The following is a 15,641-nucleotide window of genomic DNA, read 5'->3' on the forward strand; positions in this document are numbered from 1 at the left end:
TGGCAGTAATTAGGACATAGGCTGGAGACCCCAGGATAGCAGAGGCCACAGGGATGCCATTCTAGAGAGGAAACTAGCCTCTGCTACTCTTTGACCATTATATCTGAGACCAGCCAGACAGGAACACTCCCAATACATACCTATGCCTTTCACACAATCCACACCGGTCACCTTGTCACCACCCAGCGTCACAAAAGATTCAAAAACATTGTATAAGACCTAAGGGTACAGAAGACAGGAATACAACTAGTCAACCCTGCAGCCACGCCGACTCCTCCCTATCCAGTGTCCCCTCTTTCCTGGGTTTGGGCCCCAGATGTGACATTTGGAGCAGCTAAAAGCACTTGTAAAGTCTGCACAAGGTGACAATGGTCAACAAGACTCAGAGGGATGTGATCAGCAGGTGGGATATGCAGACAAGTGAGTGTCCCAGATCCAGGAAACAGGCCCAGTCTCCAACTCATGTTCTGTGTGCTTACAGACATGTTTAAGAAGCATTAGGACACAGCCATGGTGGGCACTGAGTCCTCAGCAAGCCCTCTGTGGAGTTGCGCTTCTTTGTGAGGATGAAGGAGGAAGAGGCATGAACCATGAGGGCAGGAGGGACCCCTTAGTCCACAGGAAGCTCACCCAGCTACATACACAGGGAAGTGCTCAGGGCCACTGTGGCTCGGGAAGGCAGAGAGCGACTTTCTGAGCTCCATGCTAGGTCTCAGGTGGGCCTCAGAGTCCCACACAGAGAAACCTGATACTATGCACCTTACTGTGTTCCTGCATAAGACATGGGCAATTTCAGAGGGCAGAAGAAACCAAACACACTTCCTCAGGTGTCAGCTAAGTGCTTGGGTCCATTCTTACCAGCTTATCCTTCATCCCCTCCCACAGACCTGTACTCCATCTGGCGACAGGTTTTGAAATTTCCACAGGGCTGCGCTAAAGCAGCAGCAATGCTCATGTTTCGTGAACATGCTTCTCACTGCCAGGATGAACATAACCCCATCTTTGTGGACCCCTTATCCCTATCTACCCCACTGCACGGGTCTGAGAAACCCAGATGCCATTAGGGGAATCTTGACTCATGAAGGAGCTGAATGTATTCCCTACACTTAAATGTCGAGTCCTGACCACAACACCTCAGAGGGTAGATGTTTCATAGAAAGTCTTCATAGAAGTAGTCGAGGTTAAATGAGAGCAATAGGGTAGATATTGATGTATATGAAGAGAGAAGCACATAGACACACATAGATGAGCATGCAAGGATACAGGGAGAAGAAAGTATCTATAGGCTAAGGAAAAAGGCCTCCAGAGCCAGATGCCATGCTCAGTTCTCAGCCTCCAGCCTTTAGCATGGAGACAATAAATTCTCACTGTGTAAGCTTCAGGCTTCTGTAGTATTTTGTTATGGTAGGCCCAACAGATTAATGCAATTTCTGTAAGACTTTATTTGTTCATTTATTCATCCATTTGTTTCTTATGAAGTGGGAATATCAAATGCGATCCAAAGTTATAGACCTCTGCTCTAGGGGGTGTAGATATGGGGATTTCAACAGGGCAGCATTACTGCCAAAGTCATGAAATGGTTGGGCCTAAGACTGCGAAAGAGAGAAATCAGATGAAAGTGAGTTAGGGATCCAGAAGAGGGTCAGAGCCTGTGCCTCCTCCAACTCATTCCCCAAGGCTGTTGCACCAAAGAGAAGGAATGGATGACAGACATGCCCTGCAGGAGCTGGCCATCCTAGATTACAAACGTGGCTGTAAAGGCAGGCCATGTTCAGATAGTGGCCCCCTTTCTAGCTTATCTATTCGAGGCATATGGGTAATGCCCACTTGGCAAGGTATCCTAGAACCTCCAAGCAAGTCAAGTATTCTGTAGCTACCCCCCAGGAACCCCACCATCACTCACCACAGTCACTGCATCATTCAGCAGCGACTCCCCAAAAACAATGATGAACAGGACTTCATTGACATGGACTTCTTCAAACACAGCCAGCACAGCTACTGGGTCCACAGCAGCAATGAGGCTACCAAACAACAAGAAATCGAGGAGTCCGATCTTCAACTCACCTGCAAGAGATGCAGACCATGGGACAAGCACTAGCCATGTGGTTCCTTCTCTCCACATCTCCCAGGTCTCTGGAAGGTCAGAGACCTCAGGAATAAAGGTAAGGCACAAGTCTTCCCAGGGCTACCCAGTGACAAACCGGAGCTCAGAGACTGGATCTCACAGCCAGACACCCCAGAATGTGTAAGGCTTACACAGTTCACCAACGTGGTGCTTTACTCTCCTTTTGGATCTGGGGCAGAACTTGCCATCCTTTAAGGCCAAGGAATGAACATTGGGAAGTACCCCAGGAAGGAGTAGTGGACACAGGGCAGAGTGGTCTCTGTCGTGACCTGAGCCCATATGGCTGCAATTACTAAATTTTGTTGTCTTCAGCTAGCACCAGAGCCTTTTGGACTTTCCACTCAGAAGTGGACCACACACCTAACTGCCACATCATATAAGCCCTGCCCAGCTTTCCAGAGCAAACTAGCTCTGGACCAGCCTTGGAATGCTACAGCAGGGCCAGCCTCTCGGCTAGAATCTTGGCAGACCCAGAGTGCATCCCAGAAACAAGCTGGATTCCAGCAGATGTTCAGTCCACTGATCAGGACTGGCTTTGCTGCCTGGGCAGTGTACCACATTTTCCCTGTATCTGGAGCTAACCCTCACGGTAAGGGTGCGACCCAGCCTTGAGCTCCTCACTACACAGACTGACTGCTGCCTAGGCAATTGTGGGCATACCATCTGCCAAAGTCACAAAAGAAATGGAGCTCATGGAATGAGGATGATCTTTCTTGTCCACCTTGGCCAGGTATGTCCCAAGGGTGGAGCACAAGCTAATGTTCTATGTCTATTATGAGAGTGTGACCCTAACTGAAGACAGTGATATACAATAATACTGGTTATTAAAAAACACTGCAGTGTAACAATTTTTCATGGTTATGGCATGGTTGGAAGATGGGCATGGGATGTCCCTGGAGATTAAAATGCTCTAGAGTTTGGTGACCATGTAATTTCCTGTGTAAGCACATTTGCCAAGGTTCAGCCAACTGTATTTAAAAGCCTATGCTTACATCATAAATCAGTTAGTTAGAGCCTTCTCCATGTACCCTAAAAACAGCTCCAGGAACATCGCATGCTGGAATCTTATGGGTGACAGAGCTGTCAAGTGAGGGCCAGCATGTGATCCAAAAGTCTTTGCTCTATATCTCAAGGCATCTCTCTAGACTCAGAAGCCAGAGGCAGCCAGGCATCTGAGATCCAAATCACCTTATGGCATCACCAATGTGACCAGTAGTACCCACTTCAGAGCAGGGTGCCTATGGTTTTAGAAGCCAGGCATGTCCTTGCCCTTGAGGTCTTTGTTTAGTGATGATGGATAGCTGGGACAAGGAGGGGGCTCCCTAAAATGATAAGATCTGAAGTAATTGATAGTTCTTGATTTTATTGCTCCCTGTTTCTCCTTGGTCTCTAAGGTTTCAAGGGCATCATTTGCTCAGTGAATGCTCTGAGTCCTCCTGTGAACATCTACTCACATCTGTTCAGGCCTCCCCTGCTGTCCCTCAGCTGGACAAAGATTCAGCCCAGAGGGGTGGGTGTTCCTGGGAGGTAACCAAGACTAAGTAAAATAACCACCAGCATATTAAAGCAGAAACAGCACCAATCCACTCAAGACTTTGGGGTGCTCAACTCTGCAAGTCACTGATGAGGCTAGGAGCACTTTCACCTCCTCCCATGGGGCTTGAACAGCTGGTTCCTACCACTCTGCTAACTGTGACAAGAGTAATAATAGCTGCTTATACATACCTACTTCCCCTGATGTCTGTGTGGCCACACATCTGTTCTGAACATGACACAGAAGCCTTTACCTTACAGATGTCCCAAGGAAGCTAATTGTAGATTGAACCCTTTTATACATACCAGGTTCTTCACTTAAGTCCACAGAGATGCTGCCCAGCACCCTTAGCCCCAGCCCTTCTATATCTGTGATCTGCACTGTTACTTCGGCTATACAGAGTGACTTGAACTCACCCATAAACTTACCCATTAGGCCACTGAGGAAGACACCATAGAGGGACAATCCTGTCGTGGCTGCATTCCATATAGTGCCAATGACAGCATAAAGTAGAATGGTGCCCAAGTTTCCAAAGAAGAGCCGATTGGGCATGAAGTATCCAGCGTCCAACACAATGGGGGGTAGCAGGTAGAAGAAGAAGAGCGTGGGTGTAAGAGTGAAGGAGGCGATGTGGTCAGCTGCCCAGACGATGCCGCCCAGCACCAGGCCCAGAACGATGAGCAGGGCACTCTCGGGGACAACACTGGTGACCTTGTGGGACAGGTGAAAGACTGTGGGAAGGAAAGAGGGTCAGGGAGATCAGAACCCATAAGGGACCCCAGGGGCAAAGAGAAAATCTGAAGAAGTGGGTGGAGTCAGGGGGGCCAGGACCCCACCCCCACAGCAAGGCCCCATGAGATCAGGGTGGTCACTGGTTTCTTGCAAGCTTGAAGACCCTCGCTATAGGAGCAGCTATCAGCAGTTCTCAGTCTGTGTGTTGCAACCCCCAAAGACCATCGGAAAACACAGATTTATTTGCATTACAATTTGTAACAGTAGCAAAATTAGCTATGAAGTAATAATGAAAATTTTATAGTTAGGATGTCACCACAACATAGGGCGCTGTATTAAAGGGTCTCAGCACCAGGAAGGTTGAGAACCACTGCCCTAGGTGGACCTCTTCCTAGGTACCTGGAATAATGTAAAGATCTATCTTCACAGCCACCCACAGTTAGTGATGGATGAGAGAATGCTGATGATGAGCAAGTCCCTCTAGGGATAAGTTGTTCCCACCCAAAGCTGGCACATGTACACAGAGCCAAGGCCAAGAGCAGGATAGAACTCGGCCACACCAAGCCAGTGTCTTTATCTTACGGACTCTCCTCGTTCACACAAGGGTAACAAAGTACGAATGCTGGATGACAGACCCTTCTACCCCATGACAGGTGCCACAGGTGGAGGCTACATAGCAATTGAGAGGAAGTGGCCTAGGTTGGGCAGATGGATATCTTTTGCCCCCCAGGTAGATTTCCCCATTTGGCCTCTGTGTTCCTGAGGTAAAACCTATCCTGTTGCTGCCATCTTTAGGAGATTCGTGCTCCTCATATCCCCTTTGGGGTCACAGCCACCTAGGAGTAGCAGCCACTACAGCAAATGTCTCCAGAAAACCAGGCAGGAACTGATTGGCTTCCTGATATTCAAGTCTGCAGGAAACCTACAACCATCTTCCTCAGAACCTTCAGGCTCCTTAGTCTCCTCAGCCATCCTCAACCCTGCAAGGGGCTTGCTAGGTGGTGTTGGTAATCCACCAGAGTCTGGTCTCAGATAAAGCATTTCCTGGTCGGGGTAATGATGGTGGGGCCTCCAGGATGTTTTTGGACCCGTCCTTTGGAACTGGATAGCCTGGACAGGGCTCCCCGGCTGGTTTCTCCACAGATAATTACGGGGATTGCAGGGATTAGGTGGGCTCTTCCACCCAAGGGTGGAGGTTGCTTCTGTCCTTAACCATGGCAATCCTGAACTGCATACAAACAGTGCCCTAGTGCTTTCCAAGCCTGGAGAGAAGAAAGTGTCACATCATCTTGGCACCAGAAACTGTCAACCTTGTAGCCTATCACCAAAATCATTAACATAATAGAGACTGTCACGTCACTGGTTACCACCTATAGTCCCCATCCAGACTCTGAGCTCCAGGGAGGGTCAGGTCTTAGCTGGCACAGACAAATGGATTATGCTTTGGGGATTGGAGGCACTGCCTGCCTGTGCTCCACAGGTGCTTTTCCCATCCCAGCACTTCTTACCAATTTGAATCAAGTTTCTCCTCTCTTTTCTGAGAGTTTCCACTAATATCAGCTAGGGCTAGCTATGTGGCCATAAACACGATATAATTTCTAGGACATGTTAGGTGTCTGAGTACGTAAGAGAAGGCACCAACTTGGAATGACGGAAGCTGCTGAAGGGGGTTGCTGAGGGTACCTCAGGGCCCTGCACAGGGTTAATCAGTGTTTGGTGGTACCAGGACCACTGGCAGAAAAATATCTGCGAGGTCTGGTGTTGCTGGGGTTTACATTACATTCTCTCATAGGGAGAGGCCATAATGTGGATGAGAAAATCCTAATATGGGCTGCTCACAGGAAGCTGAGGAAAATATGTATGGCATCACCAGCCCCACACAAAAAGTTTGCATCTTCCCTTTAAATCCTATGGGCATGGGTATTGGCAGCCCAAGAATCCCAGAAAGTCTTGACACCCAACTTGGGACCCCAGACGCAACAGATGCTGAACCATCTTAGAGCTCTGCATTCTTAGATCCAGGGGAGTTGTGCTGAGTTCTTGTGGACCTTACAGAGAGACTGTGATGCCAGAGGAACTCTAAGAGCCCAAGCCTTGGCATCCCACTTCCTTGAGTCAAGAGAAGAGCCCGCTTCCTATTCTTCCCAGTGACTATAAATGTTGGGCTCTGGGTCCAAAGGCTGGATTCAGAAATGTCTGAAGCCATTGTGTCCCCAAAGATTGATGGCAGCTGCTCCATGGCCATAGCTTCCATGTGTTCTGGTTGTGGTTCAACTTCTTTCTAAAGGGTGAAAGTCATGCCTTACCTTGGTTCTCTTCTCCAATTCCATAAGACCCAGACTTCTGGGAAGTTATGTAGCAGCCACAGAGTCCATGTGCATGTCCTGCTTTTCTCCATACTCTGGGCTGGCTCCAGTTGGGGGTCTCATTTCTGCTGTGCCCTACTCATAATCTCAGCCTGAAAGCTGGTGCCCTGTGCCTTTTGGGTCACTGGAGGGTGAGTTTCTTTGAAAGACCATGAAAAAGGACCAGAAAACCTCTGATCTCTGACCACACCCAAGCTGTGAGGTTGCCTTCTGCTCAGGACTTTGGTCTTTTCCTACACTCTCTGTCTGTTGTACAGACCACAAACATCTCAGCTCTGTTGAGTTCCCTTTGATAGTCAAGACTAGGAAAGGTACCAGGGCCATTCTTATCTCTAGAACAACAAGGCAAGTCTGCCCCTTAGACACTATTATCTAATCCCTTCTGTGTGGTTGCTGGTGACTGTAAGATCTCAACAGCTGGAGTCTGGAGGTATGGAAGACAGGCTAGTTTCAGGTCAACTGCTCTTCCTCAGAAGTAGGCTCTGAAAAATCCCAGGAAAATGACAACCGCTTCATTTTCTCAGAATACCCACCTGTGTGTGGCGTGGGTGGGGGAAGGACTACCTCTGTCCCTTGCCATCTCTGTGACAGCACCAACCCTGGACATAATTTACACACATGAAAGACGCCAGAAGAGTGAAGGACTCTATGTTCTTAGGTCCAAAGTGTCCCCTGGAAGAATGCTGCTGCCCCCTGCCTGCCTCATACTCCAATATCTCATTGAAGACTGACCCCCCGCTTTCTTTTTACTGTCTCTGGGTACTGGCTATCTTTTCGTGATTAAGATACTTCTGTTATGGTCTGTGAGCTGTTATTTACAGAATTTGATAACTTCTTCATTGGAGTGAAGAGTCCCAATCCTTTCATAAACTGAGCTGTAAAACCCTCATTCCTTCCTTTACTGCCAAATAGCTATCTTTTCAAGCATGCCAATGTACCCCTTATAATGTCCTGCTCTTACCAAGATTTGTCTGGATGTGTTCTGGGTGATCTATTCCTAGAGCCTCGAGTAGACATTGCTCCTTGTGCTTCAGGAAGGGCTCATGCTAGCCTGCTCTGCTTATTTTACAAGTTTGCTGTAAAAGACACATTTCATCCTTAAGAATGACTTGAGAACAGATCTTAACATGAATGCTCCCCACAACATGAAGCTTGTGGTCTTTGCTCCTTCTATTTGCAGGGGGGCATCCTGAACTCCAGAGCATGTGGCTGGTTCTGTGTGCTTTGATAGTTCCCCATGGTGTTTCTGTAATGGTCTGAAATGGAGCAGCAGGTATCCACACATGGAACTATCTACCCAGGTTTCCTCCTCTGTGCTATCCCTTCATCTTCTTTTCACTCTTAAGTCTCAAGCTTTTCATCTTGTAGTTGTGCAGGCTGAGCCATCTTTCGCTGTTTTCTGCTATTCTCACTTATTTCTTGGGCCTGATGTTGGCGGGCTTGTGCATAATTTTCAAGTCTCTGAAAATCCTGTCCAGGTTATCACATCTAACAATGGACTCTGGGTCCTGAAATATGCACTCTGACCCTGTATCTCTGGCGAATCTGAGGTTTTATTCATCTTCCTTGGGTCTGGACCCTTTCCTGGTTCATGGTGTCATTAAGTTGCCCTTGAGCAATCTCTGTGCATTGCGTTCCTGCCTGACTCGGACAGCTCTCCTGCTGACCTCAGCCACATTTTCTGGGGCCTGTGTGTTCTTCTGGGCTGGGTGGCTCCTCTACTCCTCATTCTTCTGCAGCCAGTTTTGCCATGACCACAGTGAAGAACGTCAGAGAGACCTGGCTCTGGGCCTCAGTGGCCCTGGGTTGGCAGCTGACCATCTGTTATAGTCTGGGATCACCCTCACTCAATGGAATACCTGGTGGATGGGGGCCCACTGGCCCAGTCCGTTCTGGCTCTTGAATGTCCCTTAACTCCTGAGCAGTAATCTGCATGGTAATTAGCTACTTAAGCTAGAGGTTCAATTAGCTTTAAGTAGCAATTTGCTAGTGGCTCAGCAATTACAGACATGATGGGCACTCTAGACCTTAGTAATCCAGCTGCTGTAGAACGATCCTACAGTAAACAATAACTGCTTCCTGTTGCTGGAAGGGGGAAGGCCTGGAGTTGGACACACAGGTCTGACGTGTGGCAGGAGACATTCGCACACAGGAATGGCCCGAACATGAGTTATTGCGGGTCAGGGCCAGCTTCTTCCAAGGTGCTGGGTGCATTTCTACTGTGGTCTGCTGCTTTATGGATGGCCATACAGGCTGCAAGTTTCTGTGATGAAATATACACTATATACCAGGCCTTTCTTCCTTCCTATATGTTCTGTCCATGCCACAGATGCGCTCATCATTTGGTGTACCTCTCTCACTGAGAAGTAGGGGCTGCTGTGCCTGCACAGTGGCTTGAGGAAGCAAGGCAGAAAGAGGACCTGGTGGAGCCTAAGGAATAGGTTTCAGTAGCCCCTCACAATGGCCTTCATCTGTGTATGGCTGGAAGCCCAGCCTTGGGGACATGGAGATGCTGGTGCAGTATGGAAGGAGAATTTCTTCCCCACACGGGAGAGCGGGACTCCTCAGCTCATACACCTGCAGAGGATAGGAGTTTGTGGCTGTGACATAAGAAATAGGCATGCAGTGTGGTCTTCCACACAAAAATTCTCAAGTCTACTTGTCTGTTAGGGAAGGTGTGGCCTATAGGCCATCCTAACATCCCCAAAGGCTATAAAATGAAAGCTTGGTTCCCAGGATGGTGGTGTTATGTGGCTTGTAGAAGGTAGCACTACAGAGAGGCCTACATTGTTGGATATCTGGCCTTGAGGGAGTTAATGAGAGTTTTCCTTCCTTTGTGTTTTTTTTTTCCCTTTCTCTTCAAAGATGTAATTTTTTATGTGTATCCGTGTAGCTGCATGTGTTTTTATATGTGCCACCTAGAGGTCATAAGGTACTGACCACCCTGGAACTGAAGTTACAGGAGCTTTCAAGACACCTGATGTGGGTGCTGGGTATGGAATTTGAGTCCTCTACAAGAGCAGTCAGTATGGTTAACCCCTAAGCCATTTCTCTAGCCCCTTCTCTAGCAAATCTCTATCCTTTGTTTCTTTATGCCATTATGAGGCTGGAGAGATGGCTTAGTGGTTAGGAGCACTCACTGAGTGCGGAGTTCGATACCCAGCACCCACATGGCAGCTCTCTACTGTCTGATGCTGTTTTCTGACATAAAACTGCAGATATACATGCAGGTGAAGTTTCCATATTACATAAAATACATACATAAATCTTTATGCCATTAGCCGCAAGGTCAGAAGTTTAGCTTGACCACACGATCCTGTCACAATGCATTGCCATGGTTCAAGAGCACTATAGGCCAGCTATTCTATGGTCTGGAACCTCCAAAACCATAAACCTAAACAAGCTTTTTTTTTTTTTTTTTTTAATCTTTGTAACTAGATCATCTCAGGCACTTGTTATAGTGACAGAAATCTTAGAACAGCTGCAGAGGATGTCTGAGAACTCAAAGAGAACAAATACCTGCTGTCTTGGGGCAGACAGTGGTCCGGAATCTATTAAAATGTGTCCTGCTGGGATGGGGCTTAGACGTGTAACTTCCAAAGCCAAAACTAAAGCAAACTTCATGGAAACAATAGCCAATAGCAGGAGGAGACAGGGAGAGGGTCTCTTTAGAGAAGAAATAAAATACTCCAGGAACAGGAAAGCCAGTGTAGTCCCTGATTCTCTGTGTCAGCTGAGAATAGCGTACGGGGCAGGTGTGGCAGAGGGACATTCAAGCTCACAAGTAACTTATTGCTGAGGCTCAAAGTCACAGCTAATTAAGCACAAAATAGCACAACCAACTGATGGTGACACCAGACAGCAAATGCTTTAGTTATAATTACAAATTCTCTGACAGTAGTAAAAGGTCCAAGCATTCGTAAGCAGACACTTTGAGACTAGGCACCAGAGAGAGCAGCCACTTCTCAGGGAGGCACCGGCTGACCCTGACCCCCTCACGCCCTAGGAATGCAGCTGGGGACAGGCCTTGGTCAGGCCAGAGTCAGCCCCACTGCCAAGGATCTTTCAAGGTGACGGGCAGATTTAGCTGAGTCCTTGCAAATGCAGCAGCACAGTAAATCCCTTGGTTTTACTTTAACAGCTACAAGCCTTCGAGAATTAAACTCTGCCTAACAGAGCAACTGGACCGAGCAGTGAAAACCTGCCCAGAGGAAAGAAGGGAAAGCACCTGACACAAGGGCCCCTCCTGTGCAGCAGAGCAAGTCAGGGTCAGACATGAGCTCACATGTCTGCACATGCATGTGCAGTTTCTTGTGCTCCCGTGGACATATAGAGGCGAGCATGTAGATGGCATAAGCACACTCACACAGCAGACACCTGTGGGCCCAAGAAGATTCTCAAGTGATCCAGCCCAACTGCCTAGCCTACACACAGAAGACCCTATTGTTTTGACCTGAATATTCCTTCTGTTCTTAGCTGTGCCCACTGGGCACCTTGCAGGAATTTCAGTAAGTGTGTCAGGTATAGATCCAGGGCAGGAGGTAAAGGTATTTATAGTTCAGCTGGAGTCTAGCCAGTTCTTCCTCCTGCCTGCATCTCACTAGGCAAGTGCCTGGAAGTTCAGAGCGGTCAGAGTGGACCTGCTTTCTCCTGTTGTAGGCAGGGAGCCCGTCCATGAGCCAGGCCTTCTTTGGGCCTGAACAACTTGGAGAACAGATTCTCAAGACTAGCCCTGCTGCTTACAAATGGCAAGGTATTTTTCCACATTGTTCATTTATAAAACCTAGGCAAACACTGCTAATTTCTAAATTGATGATTTTTTGATGGCTGTGCGCACATGTGCGTGTGTGCGTGCGTGCGTGTGTGTGTGTGTGTGTGAGCAGGCTGGCCTCAAAGTCACAGCTATCTGCCTGCCTCTGCCTCCCCAAGTGCTGGGATTAAAGGCATGCACCACCATGCCCGGCTTGTTGATGGCTTTCCAGGGAAGCCATGGTGAGCAACTGCAGCAAGTTTCTCCTGCAGCCCCACAGTGCTCCAGACCAGTGCAGACAAGTGTCTCTGGACCTGCCACAGCTTTTGGTCCTGACAGACAGGAAACCTGTAGCCTTTGTCATTAGCAGGTGGGAAGCCCAGGTGTCCTTAGGTCTGTACTGAGAGATGGCTCCAGAGCCTTTCATGGTTTGTGGGTTTCCCTCGTTGGTCATCAACTCTGTAGGTTACTCTTTTGACTTATTTTATGTCTTCATTACCAGACAGCCCTATTTTACATATACTCAGACTAATATTTTTGAGGGAAGTTGCTCAGGTCGCCTGGGGTGCAGCTCCTTAAAGACCTGCTTCCCTGTGGCCTGAGCTAACTCGAAATTCTTGTCGAAGCTGAAAACCTCAGGGACTGTTTGTCTTGGGTGGCTTCTAAGGGTCACTCTAGAAGATTGGAGTAGGGTGTTGACCTGAACAGAAAGGAAGGGAAAGTAGCTCATCAGAGCCTGTAGTCAGGAGAAAGCACTGGAAAGGACCCAAAGCCAGTGATTGCCTCATCCTGTGCTCACTCCACCGCCCCATTGTACTGCCTACCAACATGGCAGGCATCTACCATGTGGCAGCTGTTTCTAATGGTATTGAACACAAATCTGTGCCTTAATAGCAACAGGTAACTGCTTGTGTATAAGAGTGGGAATGGCTCGAGCCTGCGGCCAGCCAAAGGCCAGCCAGGTGCCAGCCTTGTCCCTCTTCACCGAAGAGTCTTCCCAGAGGCGCTGTACCTCGCCTGCTCCGCAGTCACGTGATTCCCGAAGCTCACCACTTACAAAGGATGATGAGTTTCCGGGTTTACTTTATGATCTCACAATTGGATGTAACTTAAACCTCGAGAGAAGCCACATCTAATGACTGGATATTAGAGAAGCGTCTGTTATTCCAATTCACCCACAAGCAACAGTTAAAATCTCTGAAAGAAATATGCAAACAATGGGCCCAAACTGGAAGGATATTCAAACCTAGGAAGGGAACAGCCTGGACGCTTCCCACCACCCTGAATTCTCCTAAGCATAGGGCCCAGCCTCAGCTGAGGCACCAGATGAGCCCACCAGAAACCTCTAGATCACTAGCTAGAAAGCCAGGGAATAAAAATCCAGCAAGCTACTAAAACAGAGATCCAGAGATGGGGACCCCATATTCTCTGTGAAAAATCTTAACCTCCAGCCAATCCTTGTAATTTCCTGTGAATCTCACAGGAGTATGGTGGCTCCCATGCTGTCGACTGGAGCTAAAGAGCAGAACAAAATATCAGTCACAATAGGAACACATAGTACTTGGAGTTTCAGTCCACACAAAGGTCAATTGCCTGGTAAGATCATCACCTCAAAAAGCAGTTATCTACAGAGGAAAATAGTAGCACACAGTCTCTCTGGGGTACAAGTCACAGTGTCTTGAACACAATTCAGAAATTACTAGACACATGAAGTAGAAAAGTAGGATCAAGCGTGAAACAACTGATGCTGATCTCCACATGATGCAGATGCTGAGGCTATGAAAGAAGGACTTTAACACAACTGTTCAGAATGGTTAGAAGAAAATGTAATTGTTAATTGAAACGGATTACCAGTCTAGGAATTGGAGTAGGATATAGGTTAGCTGTTTTTTTTTCCCCTGAAAGAAAAGTAGTAATACCACAAGATTTATGGGATATACAATTAATTAACTGCAGAACACTGCTGTATTGTATGGAAACAAAAGGGCAAGGCTATGAAAAATTGTTCTAATAAAACTTTATTTAAATAAATAGTGTCTAGTCCATGGACCATGGTTCCTTGACCTCTAAAATATGTTATCAAAAACATTCAAATGGGCTGGGCAGTGGTAGCACATGTTTTTAATCTTGACACTCAGCAGGCAGAGGCAAGCAGATCTCTGAGTTCAAGGCCAGCCTGGCCTACAGAGCAAGTTCCAGGACAGCCAAGGCTACAATCAAATGGAAATTTTGGAGATGAAGAATGTAATATCTGAAATAAAAATTTACACTGACTTCACAGCACAGCAATAATACAAGAGTTAGCAGTTTGGAGGCAGGCCAATAGAAACATCATAATCTGAGGCACAAAGAGAAAACTTTTTTTTTTTTATGAGGAAGATGCCATGATCTGCAGGGCAATATCAAAAGGTTTAATGTGTGTGTGTAGTCGGGGCTTGAGAATGAGGGGAAAAGCAAGCAATGAGAGAATTTTGAAAAAAAAAATATAGCAGAAAATGACCCCAACTTGGTGGAAGATCTGCTTTCAGAGTTAAGAAAATCTGCCAACTTTGAACAATAACTTTTTAAAAATTATGCTCCATAGGACCATTAAGTTCAAATAGTTAAAAACCAAAAGTGAGCAAGGTGTAAATACAAATAACTGGGCTTTGTTGTTGTTGTTCTTGTTTTTTTATCCCATCAAAGGACCAGAAAAGAACATGGGTCTGTTGTAAGCCTATCAATGCGTGGCCTCTCTTGCCTCAGAGAGCTTCTGTCTTCAGGGGCTGGTGGTCTTGACAGGGTTCTGGAGCCTGACTCTGTTAAACGTATCATATATCCTCGAGACCCCTCCACATTTCAACTTCCACCGCACTACGCTTTTTAGATCATGCTTTTGAAGCAGGTGCCATGAATGGTGTTCTAACTGATCTCAAATGCTCAGCAGTTCTGTTTTCCCTTTGGTTTATCAACAACCACATGGTGCTGTGCCGAAGCTGCCGACGAGCAGGACAAAGTCCCTTGTGCTACTTGAAGGAAGGGTCGTTGCCAGCACATCCTGCAGTGGCTGGACCTCTGACACGAGCAGGCTCCACACAAGGTGCGCCCACACCTCCACGGTATCGCAGAAATACTCTACATCCTTTCTGACAAACGGGCCGGCTGGGACAGGCACAGGCACACAGAGGTCATCTGAGGACAGCGCCCAGGAAGCACCCCTCCACTGTCTTAGTTTCTCTTCCATCATTTGAGTAAATGGCTACCTGGGAGGACCTAAGGAGCTGGACACAGGGACTCTGGGGCGGGCGTTGGCCGCTAAGGTAACTGTGGCAGAGAAGTGGAGCTCTGAATGCAGCTTCAGTGTGCCATGCACCACAGAGGAGGCACTTACAATTACAGGTTCTCTGTGGCCTCCGCAGCTGCAGGCTCTGCCCTTGTTCCCATCACAACTGGCTCTCCCTGAGGCCACAGTCCTCCAGGAGATCCCTGGTATTTATTATGACGGGCTGAGAAGGCACTGAAGGAACCCTGGGCTCTCAGGTAGGAACTGCGGAAGAGCCTTGGCTTTCTGAAGCAGGTCTCTTGGGGGCATCAGGCACCTGGAGGCATCTAATCCTTAAGGCTGACCATATTGCATATTTTAAATGTAGAGACTGAAAGGCAAGCAGAAGAATCATCCAGCTCCTAGCCAGCAATGAGACATGGCCAGAGTGACTTTTTCCCATGTCCCTTAAGCCCAGAGCAGGGCCTTCAGGGACATCCCTAATCCTCTTTTCACCTAGATCTCTTGTCCCATCTGTACCCACTGGGTCTTCACAAACTATGGGTTAGCTGGCCATCAGCTTCCTAAGAGCAGAATTGACCGACAGAGTGTCTGGTAGGGATCTGAGGGATCTTGCATAGAGAATGTACCCAGTTGGTCCCAGGGGGTAACTGTGGACAGTGGCATAGAAACAGGGTAACTGGGGCCAAGTATGATGGCTGCAGCTAACACACGTGAGGATTGGAGGAGCAGAGCTCCCATCAGAGTCAAGAACAGTGGCCTGTCACCACTCAGGTCATCCCCAAAGCATGAAAAATGCCGGAAGCCAGGCAAGCCAGGGCCACCTCTTTTTCATGGCTTTGTGCTTGAAGAATAGAATTTATCACATCACA

General features: G+C 47.7%; 1 protein-coding gene across 4 annotated transcripts in view; it reads right to left on the bottom strand.

The window, feature by feature from the left end:
* Positions 1–15,641, bottom strand: part of Slc9a3 (solute carrier family 9 member A3) — a 46,599-nt gene that overhangs the window by 12,895 nt on the left and 18,063 nt on the right. For all 4 annotated transcript variants that reach the window (XM_060380348.1, XM_060380349.1, XM_021631419.2 and 1 more), the window contains exons 2-4: positions 4,088–4,390; positions 1,904–2,064; positions 141–219 (exon numbers count right to left, since the gene is read on the bottom strand). In XM_060380348.1, coding sequence (XP_060236331.1) covers positions 141–219; positions 1,904–2,064; positions 4,088–4,390 — 543 coding nt within the window. The remainder of the gene's footprint in view (positions 1–140; positions 220–1,903; positions 2,065–4,087; positions 4,391–15,641) is intronic.

The sequence above is a fragment of the Meriones unguiculatus genome, chromosome 3 (assembly GCF_030254825.1).
Source record: "Meriones unguiculatus strain TT.TT164.6M chromosome 3, Bangor_MerUng_6.1, whole genome shotgun sequence".
NCBI lineage: Eukaryota > Metazoa > Chordata > Mammalia > Rodentia > Muridae > Meriones > Meriones unguiculatus.